This window comes from Lipotes vexillifer, unplaced genomic scaffold (genome assembly GCF_000442215.2).
Source record: "Lipotes vexillifer unplaced genomic scaffold, Lipotes_vexillifer_v1.1 scaffold1177, whole genome shotgun sequence".
NCBI classification, from domain to species: Eukaryota; Metazoa; Chordata; class Mammalia; order Artiodactyla; family Lipotidae; genus Lipotes; species Lipotes vexillifer.
The window spans coordinates 490,204-508,961 of record NW_006789843.1 but is presented as its reverse complement, the minus strand read 5'-3'; the positions used below and the strand labels follow the sequence as shown (position 1 = coordinate 508,961).

Below are 18,758 nucleotides of genomic sequence, written 5' to 3'. Positions count from 1 at the left end.
ATGGCAAGTAACCCGGGGTGGCCAGGGCTTAAAGTGTTCACAGGCATGGAAGATGAGCCTGGAAAGGTAAGTTGGGGTGTATTCTCTAAATCCTTGAATGCCCTGCTAAGACTTTGGAGTTTTTTATTTTATTCCGTTGTATTCCTTTGTTCTTTTAACACCTGTGTGTGTTTAAACACAACTGCATGGTGTGTGGGGTCTCCTCTGTTTGACAGTGTATCAGGAGTTCGACCATCTCCTGGAGGAGCAGTCTCCCATCGAGTCCTACATCGAGTGGCTGGACACCATGGTGGACCGGTGTGTTGTGAAGGTTGGTAAGCTGAAGCGGAAGGTGCAGGCCCGGGTATGGCAGCCCATCACTCGCCTTGATGGAGCTTGGGTAATACAGAGCCCCGCAGTGAGCTAGCTGAGTGTTTCCTCGGCAGCCTTGGAGCCCTAGGGATACAAGGAGAGGCCTGGGCCCCCCTCAGGAGTGGGGGAGGGGTGTGTCACAAGGCAGGACTCTGAGTCTCCCTCCCCTGGTTCAACCAGGTCAGCATCTCTCTTAGCGGTTGTACGTGTTGAGTCTCGACATACGATTTCATTTCTTAAAGTGTATTTTTGCCGTTAAAAATAAAAAGTCTATAACATTGAACTTAGAGACCCGAAGCCTTCCTGTCATTTCAATAAGAGACAGTAATAAATGAAGGTCAAATCAACCACGCATACAGCCGTTCACTCTCTTGTAGGTGGCTGCCAAGAGGCAAGGGTCCTTGAAGAAGGTGGCCCAGCAGTTCCTCTTGATGTGGTCCTGTTTTGGCACAAGGGTGATCCGGGACATGACCTTGCACAGTGCCCCCAGCTTCGGTAAGGCCACCCCAGCCCTCCCCACATCCAAACACGTCTTCTCCGGGCTCCATGGACCAAGTCCGTCTCTCCGGAGTCAGGCATGGTCTTGCTGTCTCTGAGACCACAAGGACATCACCCGGAAACATTCTCTGTTCTGGGGGAACACGATATTGTTAGGACTTTCAGGGAGAAAGATGGCATTGCACGGTAAAGGAGAAGTATACATATCTGAAAATGAGAGGCTTGCACACAGATAACATTATTTGAGTTTAAAGAGGAGTAAATAGCAGTGGCTGTGCTCCCCTTTTTCTGGAAGTCCCCAGTCATGGCTGCTTCCACTGGTCTATTTTGCCAAATTTCATAGTGTGGATTTGCCAAGACTGGGCACATGAAGAAGCCTCTGAGTCCAAAATTTGCAAACGGCTTGATTGACGGGCCAGTGGTGGGTAAAGTTTTCTTTGCTAACGTGCCCCAGTGTGATCCCCAGTAAATGACTTTTGCATTCATTTTCCGTTTTGTTTTACTGACCCCTTGGGTTTTCATCACCTGCAGGACACATCCCTACCCCAAGTCCTTGTCTCCTGTTTTCCAGTGTTATGGGACTTGAAATCTCTGACCGGAGGTGCTTACAGTAGTCTCTGTGGGCAGGAACCTAATCACCGACTTGGGGTGAATGCCATTTTTCATTGGAAAGAATGGCATACGCATTGAGTCCAGGTTATTATTAGCAAAGTGAGGTGGAACTTTAAGGCATTATCCAGACATTTGAAATCTCAAAACACTTTGGCCTCAGTTTTCTAGGCATTTCGGCAAAGGGCTGTTGGTGAATTTTCTGGGTAATTGCTTCAGTTCTCTGTTTTACTTTGCAAGTAGAGATGTGGTTTTGCTTCTCATTATCTCCAATTAAGCCAATCAGCTCTGGGTTTTGCTCTGGGTTTAATTTGACACTTTTCCATCTAGCTTTTTATGGTCTTGTCACTATTTCCCAGTTGTGCTATACAATGCAGTGAATATGTGGTGAAACAAAGAAGGCACTATTTTTTCTAAACAGCTCTGTCCATGAAAGACTGTGTTTACCCAATTGGAGAAGCGTTTTGTTGTGGATTTCTTTAATCTCAGCATTGGGAAGTCCTCTGAACCTGCCTGCACCATGGCTACAGATGGAAATTCTCTTTGAGCTGAATATGGAAATGCTCTGGTGACTGCTACCTGGGCAGTGCCACCAGGCATGGCATTTTGATGACTTCCAGTTCAGCATAGTTAGTGTTAGCACATGTTACCTCTGGCTCTGGGAAAATCATTTGTGCATAACTGCTTTCAGTTAAGCTGATGGGTGAAAAATATTCGAGATTTTTTTCATTGCTTCAGAAATCAAAGAAGAACGATACCACACAAATAAGTATATATACATCCACAGAGCAAGCACCCTTTCCTTGTTTTATATCTTATTCTTCAATTTGCTGATTCTTATACTGACTGTATATTATCAAACACCCTTCATTAGACAGGGAAAGTAGTCTATGTTGTAATAGCCTTTGAAATCCATTTGTATGTACTAAGTTAACAGTCAATGTTATGGACAGTAGAACAATTAGAATAGGTTGAATTTATTACTAAGAAATATTATTCCTTAAAATGTGTTTATTTCTTTTTGAACCACACACATTCTAGGATACACTGGAAACTCAGGCAAATGGCAAAAATGGTCACAAATCTTTTAGAAAAGGAAAGAAAAAAGATATTTAACCCAATTTCACTTTTACAGTATTTTTCAACCCTGAACAGATGGAAATAATACCTGTCTCCAAGTCCATTTAGCAAACTATCTGAAATGGTCCTGCTCATCCGACTCATTGTTGAGTTTTACAGCTTTGGGTGACAGGCAAGTTGAAAGAATTTGCGGCAGACAAAAGCCCAGCTCCCCCTTTCTGCCTGTATATGTCAAAGACACAGTTGGTGGTTGTGTTTGGGTCATGTGTTCCCTGTATAAAAACAGCTAATTAGGAAAAAGAGCCCTCTGTTCCCGGGCCCCTCCCCCAACCACAGGGGCCAGCTCTATATATCTTATAACTCCCACACGTTCCTGGTAGCTGTGAATGGTGCGGGGTTTGTATGTCCGAGTAGCAGGCTGACTGTCACAATGATCGTGTGGAATATCACAGTGATCCCGCGGGGAGGGGGGGGGGGACTCTAGCACCTCTTCGCAGAACAGCCTCTTTCAAAGGTAGTTGACTCCTTTCTTCTCCTTAATTCCTTTTCACTCTTTTCTCCCTAATTCCTTTTCACTGAAAGAGCCTATGCGGTGAACTAAAGTAGCCAGACTTTCTTTCTCTGCTGCAAGCAGCACTTTCTAGCAAAATTAGTCAGCAAAGGTAGGGTAGCAGGCAATGAACTTTTCATCCTAATGGGGCTGAGGAAATTAGAGGTTCTATTTTAAAAAAAGCAACAACAACATATTTTCAGTTGACTGCTCTGATTTTAGTTCGTAGGATACCTGGATCCCAAGTCAGTGCAGGTGCCTTTACCTTTCACTATGGGTTTTTACCAGATGCCCCTGTTTCACTGTTTAGGAACATCCGGAAGGCAACAATAGTTCCTGGAAGTGCTTCAGCATGAAATGCTGTGAAAGGCTGCCTCGGGTTTGACGGCTAAGGGGGCAGGGCTACATATCATTTCCCAGGTTTTCACCTTTTTACACACTTGTTTTCTGGCCTAGCATCAAAGCTCACCCACTCGGGCAGGGCCGGGGAGGCCACATGGGATCAACTCCCAGGCCAAGTGGCCATGACGGACGGAGCCTCCAGACTGCTTCTCAATGTTTAGATGTCCTGGCCTGGCTCTCTTACCCAGAACCTGCTAAATTGCAGAATCTTGACATTCAAAATGTCTCTCAGGCCCCCTCCAAGCACCAGGAGGCAGGAATTGCTTTCCCTGTATTCGGAAGAAGAAGCAAGAGACCCAGAGAGGAGAGGGGGCTTGCCCAGGATGCACAGCAAACTGAGCTGAGCTTCCCCGGGGATCTATCCCATGCTAGAGCCACACTGCCAAGGCCTCTTCTAACTTCCTTCAGCTGAATAGTAATAAGAGAAGCAAAGTAACGTTTATTCAGGGCCTAGTGTACACTAGACATAACATTAGGCGCTTTCCCATTTAATTCTCACAACAACTTATGAGGTCCACTATTACTGCCCTCAATATAACAGACAAGGAAGTCATGGTAGAACATGAAGCAAAGGCAGGATAATGCTACTTTTTATAACAAATGTGTAGGAAGCACATAGAACCATTTAATTCTCACATCAACTCTGCAAGGCAGATAATAATAGGTACCTTTTTACTGAGTTGGAGAATTTTCTTGCCCAAAATCAATATGGCAAGTGGCAGAGCTCTGTTTCAAAATCAGATGTGCATGACCACAAAACCCATGCTTTTTCAATTCCCACAATTGAGACAAATATCCTGGGCTCAGATGCATGGCACAAAAAGGCTAGACAAATTTGTTTACCCCTCATTGATGGTTTTTCTAAAACCATATTGATAGAGTAAAAAAATTTTTAAGCTATGAGAGAAAAGAACAATAATTAGACTATCATGAGTAATAAGAGATGCCAGAAGACAATGGAATAATATCTTTTAAGTGCTGAGAACAAAGAACTGTCAACCATTATTCAAGAGTGAGGGCAAAGCAAAGACATATTCAGTTATACAAAAACTAAGAGAACTATATGGCACCCACAGAACTTCACTTAAATAAAATTAAAGGATGGGGGCTTCCCTGGTTGCACAGTGGTTGAGAGTCCGCCTGCCGATGCAGGGGACACGGGTTCGTGCCCCAGTCTGGGAAGATCCCACATGCCGCGGAGCGGCTGGGCCCGTGAGCCACGGCCACTGAGCCTGCGCGTCCGGAGCCTGTGCTCCGCAACGGGAGAGGCCACAACAGTGAGAGGCCCGCGTAGCGCAAAAAAAAAAAAAAAATTAAAGAATGGATTTCAATAAGAAGAAAAATAAAACCATAGCTAAGGTCTGGGATACAAGAAACAACAATATTCTAGTTATTGTTGTTGTTTAACAAAAGTGTAGTGGTTTAAAACAGTATTATGCTTACAGATTCTATGGGTCAGGAATTTGGACAGGGTCCAGCGGGGATGGCTTGTCTCTGTTCTATGATGTCTGGGACCTCAGAGGGGAAGACTCAAAAGCTGGAGTTCATCGACGGCTGGAGGCTGGCATCCTCTGGAAGCTTTTTCCTTCACGTGTCTGGTGCCTGAGCTGGGATGACTTGAACACTAGGACTGCCGATTGGAGTGTGTTCCAGTGGCCTCTCCATGTGGCTCAATTTCCTCACCACACAGTGGCCTCTGACCAGTTGAACCTCTCACATGGAAGCTTAGGCCCCATGAGTGAGTGTGCTGAGGGGGGAGCTGCATTGCCTTTATGATCCAATCTCAGAAGTGAAAGTTTCACTCCCCCTTACTCTGTTGATCAAAGCAGTCACAAACCTACCAAGATTGAAGGAAGTGCATAGACACACCCCCACAATTTTCCCAGGAAGGAGTGTCAAAGAATTTGGGAGTCCTGTTTTAAGATGAGAGAAATTTTTTAATATATAAGCAAATTTAATTAACTTTTGGTTATAATTTAAAAACTAATTTGTGTGTGTTTCAAGAAGGTAAAACCAAATTCCAGGAAACAATAAAACACACGGTAGTTGGGAGAGAATCTTTAAGGAATAGTTAACGCATGCTAAGGTCTTTGTCTTGAAATACTAAATAACTGTAGACTTTGTTGAAAAAAATTTATAGTTTGGATTTAATAGATGTTTGGATATACGATCATCACTAAAAGAATAGAATCATAAGTTACCAAAGAAAAATGTGAAAACTTAAATGGCAAGAATTGAGAAGATAAAAGAAGCTTAGAAAAAGGATCGTAAACTCAAAATATGAAACAGGATGCTAGAAATAAGATCAAATAATAACCACAGTAAATGAAAAGGTCTCTTCCCTCAAAAAACATCAGGCATAAACTGCAACGTTTACTAAACTTTTAAGAAGCATAAAATCCTTAGTTTATGAAAATGAACATGAAAACAAAAGAAGGAAAGCTGTACAGTTAATTTTATGAAGCTAATATAATCTCAGTTTCAAAATCTTGGAAGAGCTGTAGAAGAAAAGAATATTATGACTCAACCACACATAAATATAGATGAAAACATTCTAAATAAAATACTAGCAGATCAAATCCAGGGCAAATTTTTTTTTTTTAAATCATGGTTAATGAGGCCTATGCCAAGAATTCAAGTATGATTCAAAGTCAGAAAATTACTATTTAACATACTGCATTAACAAATTAAAAGAGAAAAATCATATGTTCTTCTCTGTAGATACAAAGGAAAAAATGTATTTGATACAGTTCAGCTTTCAAGTATAATTTTTAAAAACTCTTGGCAAACTAGGAATAGAAGGGAATTTATTTAATATGTTAAAGAGCATTCAAAAATCTGCAGAAAACAATATACCAAATGGTGAAACTTTAGAAGTTTTCCCAGTCCTGTCATGAATAAGACACAAATGCCTTCTAATGCTGTTTCTGATAGATACGTACTGGAGGTCCTAGCCAATGCAATAAGAAAAGGAAATGAAATATAAGAATTGGAAAGGAAAACACAAAATTGTCCTTATTTCTAGACATGTCGTGATGGCTGACAAGAAAAAGAGAATCTACAAACTAATAGAACAAATAAGAATTCAGGCAGGTTACTGAATTCAGTTTTTAAAAAATCATTGACATTCTTACCGTATCTATGTATCTATATCTATATATCCCATTCACAATAGCAATAGAAATGTGCCCAGAAAAAAATTCTAACAAAAATTATTTTAAGACCTTCAGGGAAAAAAATTTTTAAATATTACTGAAATATACCCTGTTCATATCTGGAAAAGGATATGCCCTTCAAATATATAAATCAATTGGAATTTCCATCTGGTTCTTAACATTTTCTTCCTTTGATTTTGCAAATCTGATGTTAAAATTCATATAGGAAAGCAAAAGGCTGAGAATAGTAAAGGCATTTTGAAAGTAATGAAGAACAGGTATAGGGACTTACTTACCTGATGTTCAGGTTTATTAAGGAGTAAGACGATGTGGTCATCTAACAGTGCTAGACAAAGAGTAGTGAAACAGCAGAGATGCCCAAGACAGACTGACATGAAACTTGTCTTTGCCTCATCAGATTCTTGCCTTTCTGTCTCAACAAGAGGATTGAACAGATGATCTGTGTGACAGAGATATGGCACTAAAAATCAGTGGACAAAGGTTCTGGGACACGCATTTTAGGATAAATAAAATAAAATTAGCCCCCTTCCCTAGAAACAGTTTTCCCCTTCTGAAAAGAAACATCTAAATGAAAAAAAATAAAAACTTAAACCTTTTAGAAGAAAATATGGATGATAAGTTTATGACTTTGGAATAGGAAATTATTTCTTTAAAAAAGTACCCGAAAGGATAAATCATAAGGAAAATATTGACAAAGTTGACTGCACTCGGATTTTAAACTTCTGTTTAATAAGCACAACATAGACGAAATTAAAAGATAAAAGCCACAGAGGGAATTCCCTGGCGGTCCAGTGGTTCGGACTCCACACTTTCACTGCCGAGGGCCTGGGTTCGATCCCTGGTCAGGGAACTAAGATCCCACAAGTCGCATGGCGTGGCCAAAAAAAAAAAAAAAAAAAAAAAAAAAAAAAAAAAAAAAAAAAAGCCACAGAAAGGGGGAAGATATTTTGCAATGCATATAACAAACAAAGTATTAATATCCAGAATATATGATAAATCCCTCTAAATACATTTTTAAAAGACAAATACCCCAGTAGAAAAATGGGCAAAGAATATGAATAGACAGTTCACAGAAGAGGAAATTCAAATGGGCAATATCACATGAAAAGAGGTGGACCTTTCTAGTAATTAGGGTACTGCAGCTTATAAAGACAATAACATTTCATACCCTTCAGATGGCAAATACTGTATTTCCTACACTACCAGTAAGGATGTAGAAAATTTTGGTGAGCAGTTTGGCACTATCTCGTTAAGACTTAAGATGCAGGTGCTCTTGGACCCAGTGATTCCACCTCTGGTCCTAGAGCCAGGTATTTTTTACCTAGGCAACAGGTACAAAAAATATCCATTAGAGCCAGTTTCCAATAGTGAAAAATGTAAATAACCTAAATTCCATCGACTGGAGAATGGACAAATAAATCGTGGTATAGTCACACAATGGCCATTAAACAAGACCTACATGTGTCAGTGTGGATAGATCTAAAAACACCCAAAGTATCAAGTGCAGGTTGTAGAATACTCTGTAAAGTATGGTACCATTTCTATCACGTTTGAAAATAAAAAACAATATCATGTGTTTTTATGGATATATAAATATAGGTAGTAAGAGTATAGAAATGCATGTAAACAGTAAATACCAGATTCGAGGCAGTGATTACATCAGGGCATGAACACAGGAAGCAGAGAAGTAGGATTAAGGAAGGGAACACAGGGGTTCATTTTTATCTTCAATTTAAAAATATGATTCAAATATGGTAAAATGTTAAAATATTATAAAGCTTGGTGTTGAGTACACTGGTGTTCATTTTAAAATTCTTTTTTTGTTTTTTTGGCCGTGCTGTGCAGCACGCGGGATCTTAGTTCCCCAACCAGGGATCAAACCCCTGCCCCCTGCATTGGAAGTACAGAGTCCTAACCCCTGACCACCAGGGAATTCCCTTAAAATTCTTTATACTTTTCCATATGTTTGAAACTTTTCATAAGAAAAAAGAAATGCTTTGATTCTATAAGATGCCATTAACTATGTTACCATATAACAACAATCTCCTTTTGTCTCTATCCTAGTACCTTTTTCCATAATGGGCTCTGATGCTCAAATAGCTCTGTAACTTTAGGCAAGTGGTTTAAAATCCTCTGAGACTTCACTTCCCGCATGTGTTAACTGAAGATAATAATACCTCCTTGGGACTTCCCTGGTGGCACAATGGTTAAGAATCTTCCTGCCAGTGCAGGGGACATGGGTTCGAGCCCTGGTTCAGGGAGATCCCACATGCTGCGGAGCAACTAAGCCCACAAGCCACAACTATTGAGCCTGCGTGCCACCACTCCTGAAGCCCACGCACCTAGACCCCGTGCTCCACAACAAGAGAAGCCACCGCAATGAGAAGCCCACGCACTGCAACGAAGAGTATCCCCCGGTCACCCCAACTAGAGAAAGCCCGCGCACAGCAGCAAAGACCCAATGCAGCCAAAATATAAATAAATTAAAATAAATAAATTAAAAAAAAAAAACCTTCATAGTGTTGTTGGAAAATTAAAAGGGCTTAGCACAGAGCATATGGTAAGTGGTCAGTGCTTGCTCATTTGATTCATTCATCCAACAAATAACCATTGAGCCTCTACTGTGCCTGGCACTGTTCTAGACACCGGGTATAGAACAGTGGGGAAAAAAAAAAGATAAAAATCCCTGCATTTATGGAGCTCACAATCTAGTGTAGGGAGGCACGTGGTAAAGATAAATAAGTTCAGTATATAGTATAGCAGATGGTGTTAAGTGCTAAGGGAAGAAATAAAACAGGAATGTTAGCTATAATTGCCCCTCTCCTGTCTGTCTTTGATGTTTCTCTTTTCCTCTCCCTCTCTCCCTCCCCTGTCTCCTTCCCCTCTCCCTCTCATCAGTCTTTGTGTACCCTGGCCCTGAACTGTTTGTTACCTAATAATCTTAAGGACTGATTTTTGCTAAGGACACTGTAGCTTTTGTGGAGTCAGTGACTGAGCTTTACGTTTCCTTTGTACTCAGAGCACTTTGCACAATAGTAATAAGCAAGAAGCAGTAGCTCTACAAACTCTCCTTGTTTGAAAGATGATTAAAAATTATCAGACCAATTGGGTAACTGATCAGAGTCATTAGGAAGAGAACTTGAAACCCCAAATCAACACTTCCCCTGGAGTACTGGCCTCCAAACCCAGCTCTGATGTGGTCTTGGGCAAGTGTCTTCACCTCAGATCTTGTTTCTTTATCTATTAGACAGGGGTGCTGTATAGATGATCCAAGGTGCCTGCCTGTGCTAAAACTACTAAATCCATTTTTATTATCTAGGGTTTTCCATTCTAATTCGGTTTCATAGTGTCTTTCTCTCTTTCTATCCTTATTGACTTAGAGCCACATCTCAGCAAATACTTCTTCATTTTGGAGACCTTTTCCTTTTAGGTATTTGATGCTATCTTTTGACTTCTTTGACTCTATGAACAAAACAGTCACACCACAGGGTGTTAGAACATTAATAGCAAAAGGGACCTTAGTTACTATTTATTAAGCATCTAGTATATACTTTTCCTCATTATGGTACTTCTGTAAAATAGGTTTGACTGTTTCCCTTTTAGAGAGCCATATTGCACGATTGAAGAACAACTTCAGAATCAGACAGTCTTGGATTCAAATCCCATGTCTGCCACTTAATAATTGTGTGACACTGGACAGTTACTTTACTCCTCTAAGTCTCAGTTTCCTCCTTTGCAGAAGGAGGGTATCGCTCATTTCAAATGGTTGTGATGAGAATTAAATGCAATAAAAAGTCTGCTGCAGTTAACCCAGTGGCTGCCACAGCGCAAGGGTTCAGTAAATGGCTGGTTTTACTTTTAACATTTTCGAGGAGCAGCTCATCCAAGGTCCCAGTTACTAAGTGGCAGAGCTGGAGCTCAGCCTGGGCAGTTTGATGCAGACCCATGCAGTTACCCACAATGCTGTACCTCCTCAGCGGTTCACAGGACTCATTCTGGGGAAGTAGATGGAAAGTTTAGTCTTGGAAGTCTGCGTTTCACCATGACTCAAAAAAGCCCTGAACCTTGCTGAATTCCAAGTGGGGTCAAAAAACAGACACAGCACCCTGGAGATGGAGGAAAAATGTGAAGAAAGTGCAGGACAGGGGACGTGGACGTGGAGCTCTGTGGGCACAAGGATCATAGGTGGTGGCAGGCTCCGGAGAGACGGGGTATTGGCGTAGATGTGCATGACCTGCAGGGCATCCAGTGGCCTCAGAGTTAAGCCAGGGATTTTCTTCTGTAACATTTCTGGAGCAAAAGAATCAATCTATCTGAAATGAATGTGTGTGTGCGCGCGTGTGTGTGTGTGCGCGCGCGCGCGCGCACACACACACACACAAAGAAGCCAGGTGCAACTGAAAAGGAGAAAGTTAATAAATTCCACCAAAGAGGAGTCATCCAGAAGCCCCCAACTGGCCCTCATCACCTTATTTCTGAGACCTGAAAAGGCATAGAGCCCAACTCAAATGGCCCTTCTGGGGACCATGTTCTTTATTTTCCCCATCTGCTCTATGAGGAGACTGGACCAGATGATCTGTAGGGGAAATGGGAACGGATTTTCGGAGCCAGAGCAAACTGAGGCCAATCCCTACTTAATTCCAATGGAGAGACTCATTTCCATGTGTGTAAGAGGATAATACCACCTATCTCACAGTTTGGTGAAAGGATGAGACCTGTGTTAAGTGCTTAGCAGAGTTCTTGGCACATAGTAAGCATTCAATAAATGGGAGGTGCGATGACAATGATGATGATGACAATAATAATGGTGTTGATGATGATGCTAGGATCACAAGATAATAAATAATGCCAGAGTCTCATAAGGCTTCTAAAAAAAGCAAACTCAAGGGAAATAGGAAGAGGGCAGCTTGTAAATGGTGTGATGTTTTGGACACTTCATGGGACAGCAGGATGTCCCTGTGGAGATGTCCCTTTGAGAGGTGGAAACATGGGACTAGATATGAAGCCTTGGCCTCTCTGACGCTGGCATCCGGGAGGTCTTCATGACAGCAGACATGAAGGCCCCTTCCGTATGTGGATCTTCCACTGTCCATGGTGGCAGCATGACGTGCAAGAAAAGATGGTTTGGGGGACTTCCCTGGTGGTCCAGTGGCTAAGACTGCGCTCCCAATGCAGGAGGCCCGGGTTCGATCCCTGGTCAGGCAACTAGATCCCACATGCCTTAAGAGTTTGCCTGCCGCAACTAAAGATCCCACATGCCACAACGAAGATCCCGCAGGCTGCAACTAAGACCCGGAACAGCCAAATAAATAAATAAATATTAAAAAAAAAAAAAAAAGATGGTTTTGAAGTAATGTACTGTGTCATCTTGCACAAGTACTTGACTTTGCAAAACAGGAGTAAGATCACCTGCCTTACAAGGTGGTGATAGATATTAAATTAGAGAATATAATACTTTGAGCACAAAGACTGGCACATGGGAAAAATCTTTTAAAATGATTGTTCACATCCCTTTTCATGAAGTAATCTACTCTAAATTTAAAATGAAGAATACTGCTTGAGGATACCAAATCTTTTCAATTTAATACCTTTTGTAACAACCATGTGCTAAGCGGAAATCTCAGAAACATTTAAGGAAATAATTCCGTTGTCGCTAATTTAAAGTGTCAGTTATGCTCCTGGAATTATGTTGTGTACATTGGCAGACACCAGTGAGTTAGAAGGCAAAGTCCCTGCCGTGAATATCCTTAAGTCCAGTCAGGGAAATAAGTAACTTGTGGAAGAGAGAAAAATGCAAGACACTATGTCAAGCAATGCTGAACAAAGTGAGGGGTGCCCAGACGAGGATGACGCCAGTGCGAATGTGAGAGCTCAGGCGCGTTTTGACAGATGGCTCAATAGGTGCCATTTTTGATGATGTCCTATTAATAAATCGAGCAAGGAAAAGACTCATTTGCCACAGTGTTAATGACCCTTACCTTATGCTAAACACCAGGCTAGGTGAGGAGACGACAAAGGAGAGCAACCTCTGACCGCAAGGTGATCCGTAACTGAGAGGGAATGAGCGTCCAGGACAGAGGGTCAGAGCACCGTGTGACGTGTTATCGACCAGGCTGAGGGGCACACCCGAGCCGACATGACTTACCCTTCTGTTTGGATCTTCTCTCACCAGGGTCTTTTCACCTAATTCACTTGATGTTTGATGACTATGTGCTCTACCTGTTAGAATCCCTGCACTGCCAGGAGCGCGCCAGTGAGCTCATGCGAGCCATGAAGGGAGAAGGAAGCACCGGTAAGCCGGCATTTCACTGGGAATCGTCCTCCTTGTCAATTTGATTTGTATCTTGACTTCTGTGCTCTGTGTTTCTTTAGCTCCGCATCCCAAAGAATTTAGTTATGGTGAACAAGTCAAATGGTGGGAAACCAATAATGTCTTTTTCTTCTTGAGAGTGGGCATGTGTGTACATGGGAATTCCCTTGCATGCCACCACGGTGATGGGAAACCATCAGAGGTTTTAAGCAGAGGAGTGACATGACACAGATGAGAAAGAATATTTGCTTTTTAAAAGTCCCTTAAAGACAACTTGCCTTGACCTTTGGCTCTAAGAACCCACCCTTTCTCTACCCATAGCAGAAGTCCGAGAGGAGATTATCTTGACGGAGGCTGCCCCACCAACCCCTTCACCAGTGCCATCGTTTTCTCCAGCAAAATCTGCCACGTCCGTGGAAGTGCCACCTCCCTCCTCCCCTGTCAGCAACCCATCCCCTGAGTACACTGGCCTCAGCACTACAGGTAATGAACAGCCCCTCAAAGGCTTTGAGTGGGGAGTTGATGTTTCAAGCCAGAGCTTTCTGGAAAAACATTCTCCCTCCAGCCCCCTCCCAAAACAATGCCAAAATTTGAGTATCCTCCTGGATTTATGGATGACTTGCAGTTATCCATTTATTAGTTTGTATGTATTCCTTATGCTTCTGTTTTCAAGTTGGCAGATCAAGTCCATGAAAAAATCTCCACCCACCGCCCCCCCCACACACAAAAAATAAGTCACTAAAATGATATAAAACACAGAACACAGCCATTCTTGAAAACAAGAAAGGGAGTCCTCCATGAGCCAGAAACTGAGAGGCATCTCTGGAAGGTGGGGAGACAGGAAGTCATATGCTAAGCCGTGGTAGCCAGAACCAAGGCAGGGGCAATAATGGAGGTTCAAACTAGTGCTACAGGGTCCCCAAGGAAGGGGAGAGTCCATCTGGTTGGAGACCTCACAAAAGAGGGGATTTGAGCTGGAACTTGATTTTAACTGACAAAGGTATTACAGAAGGGCCTCTGGGGGGAGAGGACAGTGTGTGCAAATGCACAGGGCAGGAATTATGGGGCCTCTTTGGGGAATGGTAAAGTGGTTAAAATGTAGGTGGTCATGAAGAAGTGTTACAAGCCTGGAAAGGTAAGTTGGAGTCACATCCTGCAGGATCTTGCATATGCCAAGATGAGGTTTGAAAATGGAAGAAATGTTACAAGGATAATAATAGCTAGTTACTAGTGTCTAAATGTTGCTTTACCATGCACAAAGGACCCTTGCATAACTGTCTCACTTGATACAGTAACACTGCAAGGTAATTATTCTTCCATTTTATGGAGGAGGAAAAGTAAAGGGTGGAGAAGGGTTAAACTCCTGGTCCCAGGCACCACGGTCAGCAGTTACCGTAAACAAATTGATTCATTCAGTCGTTCAGCAAATGTCCTTGCTCTCAAGACTTGTGGAAATGATACACTGGATGTGGAATCTGCAGTAAGTGTTAGCTAATATAATAAATAGAGTGCGTGTGTGCACACGTGTGTGTGTGTGTGCACGCACGTGTGTGTGTGTGTGTGCACCTCCACGTTTTTTCACATGGTTGCTGTGGGGATTAGATGAGGTAAGAAAAGGCAAAGTGCTTTGTTAACAGTGCACTGCTATCCAGATAGAAGGGGTTACTGTTAGGAGTGCCTACAAGATGAGGGCAGCAGCCAAGAGGGGTATAGGAGTTCAGGGAGGAGCAGACCCTGTCCATCCCACCAGAACCTGGGCAGGCGGAGGATAGTCTTCAGGAGAGAGGTGAGACTCAAAGGCAGCCTTAAAAGACGAGAAGGACTCAGCTAACAGAGGAGTGAGCACACAGGAACCAAAGGCAGAAACAACCTTGTGTTAGATGGCCCTGGGTGAGGGTGGGGCAGGTGAACAGACCAGAGTGGAGCGGAGAGCTTGGTTAAGACTCTGTGCTAATTGAGTTCATTATCTTCTACTCCCTCATTTACCCAAGTACCAAATCTGGAAATCGGCTCTCCTCTCCCTCAGCTCTTCCTGCATTAGCTAGGATAGGCTAAGTTACTGTAACAGATAGACCCAAACATGGATGGCGTCAACATAGTGGAAATCTATTTCATGCAGGGTGTTTCAGTCAGAGAGGAGGCTCTCTTTAACGCAACCATTTAGAGACACGTGTTCCTTCAATAGGAGGCTCCACCGTACCCCAGGGCAGTGGCTCTCCAAGTGTGGTCCATGGACCAGAAGTACCAGCATCACCTGAGAACGTGTTGGAAATGCTCTTTACCAAAGCCCATCGCAGGCCCTACTGAATCAGAAACCATAGGGTGGGGCCCAACCGTTTGCTCAAGAAGCCTCCAGGTGATTCTGAGGCTGACTAGTTTGAGGACCACTGCCTTAGGGCTTTGTCAAGTCTGCAACCAGCTAATGGAAATGGAGAGTGGGTCTGGAGGAGGAAGACCGACTCAGAAAAGCCCTGGCCTGAAGCTGGCGGATGTCACTTCCACTTAGATTCCATCAGCGACGACTTAGTCACATGGCCTCATGTAACTGTAAAGAGAGGTGGGGAAATGTAGGATGGGGGTCCCAGGCAGGGAAGGGGAAACAGATATGGGAGAGACAGCTGGCACACCTCCCAAGGCCAGTTGTTCTAACACAAATCTTGACCCACCCTTTCCTTCCCAGCCCACTGCTGCCATCTGGTTCGGGCCTTCCCCACCTCTCACGGACATCCACGGTGACTCTCAAGCTGGGTATCCTCCCAGTTAGAATCTTCCTCCAGCCCCTCATAGCGTGGGCTTGAGTTATATCCCAGTTCTAATTAGAATACACTGGGAACTAAATTATGTATTTTTGAAGATCAAATAGGATGAGATTGTCGTATTTAGGTGCTATCTTTTATCTGCTCATTCACTCATACGTCCATCCATTTATTCATTTATCTAATAAATATTTCTCAAGTGGTTTCTGTGAGCTAAACACTTCAAAAGCTGGTGATACAAACAAGTGAGTCGTGGTCCCTGCCCCTGGGAGTTTATTGTGAGAGGTTAGGGTTCTGATGAGCAAGACAGCAGTTACAATATAATGTCACGAGTGCTGAGTTGGGAGAAAGGTCAGAGTGTTAGGGAGCACAAAGCAGGGCTTCCAGCCTCTATTTGGATGGTCTGGTCGGGGGCCAAATAATGAGAGAAAAGGTATTCCAAGCAGAGGAAGTAAGTAGTACAGAGGCCTGGAGGCAAGAGAGCATGTCATTTTCCAGGAGTCTTTTGATTCATTCTTTCACTAAAGTTTCCAGAACCAGAGCTACTCAGAGAGGGAATGAACAGATGCTTAAGAGCCTATAAGGTGCCTGCCCTCTTTTGCACGTTGCCGGGGGCAGAAACGTGCCAACAAACCCAGTGGCCCTTTGTCAGAGACAGCTCAGGAGACTGGGTTCTTCAGAGCAGTGATGAAAGAAAGCAGGGTTGTCAACAACTGGCATTAGATGGAGTGATGATTTCACTTTGGGTCCACAGCTGGAGAGTCTTCCTCTTCTGTGGAAATTCAGATGTGAGCATCCCTGCATTTGTTTACATAGATGCACTTCAAATCGCATTTAGTTTTCCACTTGGAGCAGAAAGAACTTGACGGCCTCCCACCTCCCTCCCATGTTCTCTCCCTAGTGGGTTGTTGTAGTTCCTGTTTAGAAGGCTCCAGAAGAAAAGTACAGAACGACGTTATTCGCTGAAAATAAAAAGGGAAAAGAACTTAAGCACTGTTCACAGCTCTGCAGCTGCTCAGGGGTCCATCGGAGACTGGAGTTGGGGGTCTCCTGCCTCACTAAGGAAGGAAGGGCAGTGAGAGCAGCTAGGAGCCACTTACCTGAATAATCCTGCCCACGTACTCCCACCACCGCCCAGCAGACACACATGTCAGTCAGTCAGTGATAACATCCTTACTTCTAAAATAAACAGGGAAATTATGCAAATGAAACAGTTCTGCATTATGAAGCAGAAACAATTTGAGTGGAACCTTTCTTCCAGTGTAGCAACAGATCAAACAAGAGGACACTAAGGAAATAAGGGGAAGGAGGAGTGCGAAGGAAAGATTTCTAGGCTCTCACGATCATTCTCAGCCAGCTAGTGAGTCTGCTGCTGGCTTTCTTTGTAGCAATTTGGAGGCCTCACAATATGGCAGGTGTGATAGTCAGAGGCACAGGAATATCATAAATGTGTGCAGAGATTTCTGTGCAATGTGTTCAGGAGTCGTAAAAGTAGCTTCTTAGAAATACAAATGTGAAACAGGTTCTTTTCAGATGAGTGTAGCCTTTGAAGATTTTGGCACATTCCAGCTTTGTTCTCAGATATCTCCAGGGGGCATTAAAAATGTTATCCTGTATGAAACTATCTGTAATATTTTTCTCAGGTACCACTTTTGAAATACTCCATTGATAAATTGGACTGGACCTTGGCATGCATTGTGGGTCATGGTCTTGGAGGGAACATAAACATAATTTCCTAACAACATGTATGGTTTTATAGCTATTACAATATAAAGCACAAATTATCCATGATATACACCTAAATCTTAGGAAATCTATTATAGTAGGCTTCTTAAGTTTGGGAATTTGTGCAGTTTTTTGATTGAATGATGTTGTACATTGGAGAACAATTATTATAAATTTTATAAAATGCATTTGCCATGTTTTTTTTAAGTCAACTCAGCATATGGTTTTCATGACCAGCTAATTTTTATTCCCATCTTTAAATTACTGCTTGATTTGTATACCATTACTTTCCAAGAAGTATCTAAAGTGGTTAACAATTTAAAAAAAAAAAAAAAAGCAAAACCAATTTTTTTAAAAGGACGGTTAACAATTAAAAAAAAAAAAAAAAGCAAAACAAATTTTTTTTAAAGGACGGTTAACAATTAAAAAAAAAAAAAAAAAAAGCAAAACCAATTTTTTTAAAAGGACCCAAGCCAGGAAGCAAGAAATAAAGTAATAGAGAAAATTAAACAAAACAAAACAACTCTTGGCTGAAACAGCTTATTAACGCCTTAAATGAAATTTTATGTGATCTAGTGACTTTGTTGGGCTTCTAGGACTCTGAATATCATTGCTCAGATGATATACATGTCATCAAGTTTAGCTCATTGAGAGTCAGGGCCAATCAGGTATCTGCAGCTCTTCCACATAGCAGTGTCTCACTGTTGATGGACACTTCCCCATTTTTCAGCTGTGAAAAAGAGAACAGTATTATGTCTGTCTGGTGAGCACAAAGAGAAAATTAATTCATTGCATATAACCTTTTGGGAACTTTTGACACAAGGACTAGTGAATACAAAGTAGTGTGAGAATGAGTTATGACTCACTAGGAAAACAGCCACCCAATCTGTATCTTAGTTCTCTGTCCATACCTGTATGTATTTCTAAATATGTTTTAGGATGGTATCTATTAATTGTTTTGAAAAGTCAGAGGGAAAAGGAAAGGCATATCAAGCACCCCAAACCACCTGATGCATGGCCAGTTTTGGTTGGGTATGTCAGAGTCTGTGGCAATGCCATGAGAAGAGACTGGGTAAAAGGTTCCATTTCAACAGATTTCCACAAGGTAGAATCTGGCCCATTTATCCTTTTTTTTCCCTAATGTTGTGGGCTTGCCACCTTCCTCCTGGCCCAGCAAGTTCAGAAACCTTAGCTTTCTTTTTTTTTCTTTTTTTTCTTCTTTTGCGGTACGTGGGCCTCGCACTGCTGCGGCCTCTCCCGTTGCGGAGCACAGGCTCCAGACGCGCAGGCTCAGCGGCCAC

The 18,758-nt window shown here is 42.5% G+C and overlaps 1 protein-coding gene across 1 annotated transcript in view; it reads left to right on the top strand.

The window, feature by feature from the left end:
- The window catches only part of RFX4 (regulatory factor X4), a 140,161-nt gene that overhangs the window by 103,188 nt on the left and 18,215 nt on the right, over positions 1–18,758 (top strand). The window contains 4 exon segments of the mRNA XM_007472302.1: positions 216–310; positions 729–846; positions 12,839–12,958; positions 13,298–13,459. Coding sequence (XP_007472364.1) covers positions 216–310; positions 729–846; positions 12,839–12,958; positions 13,298–13,459 — 495 coding nt within the window.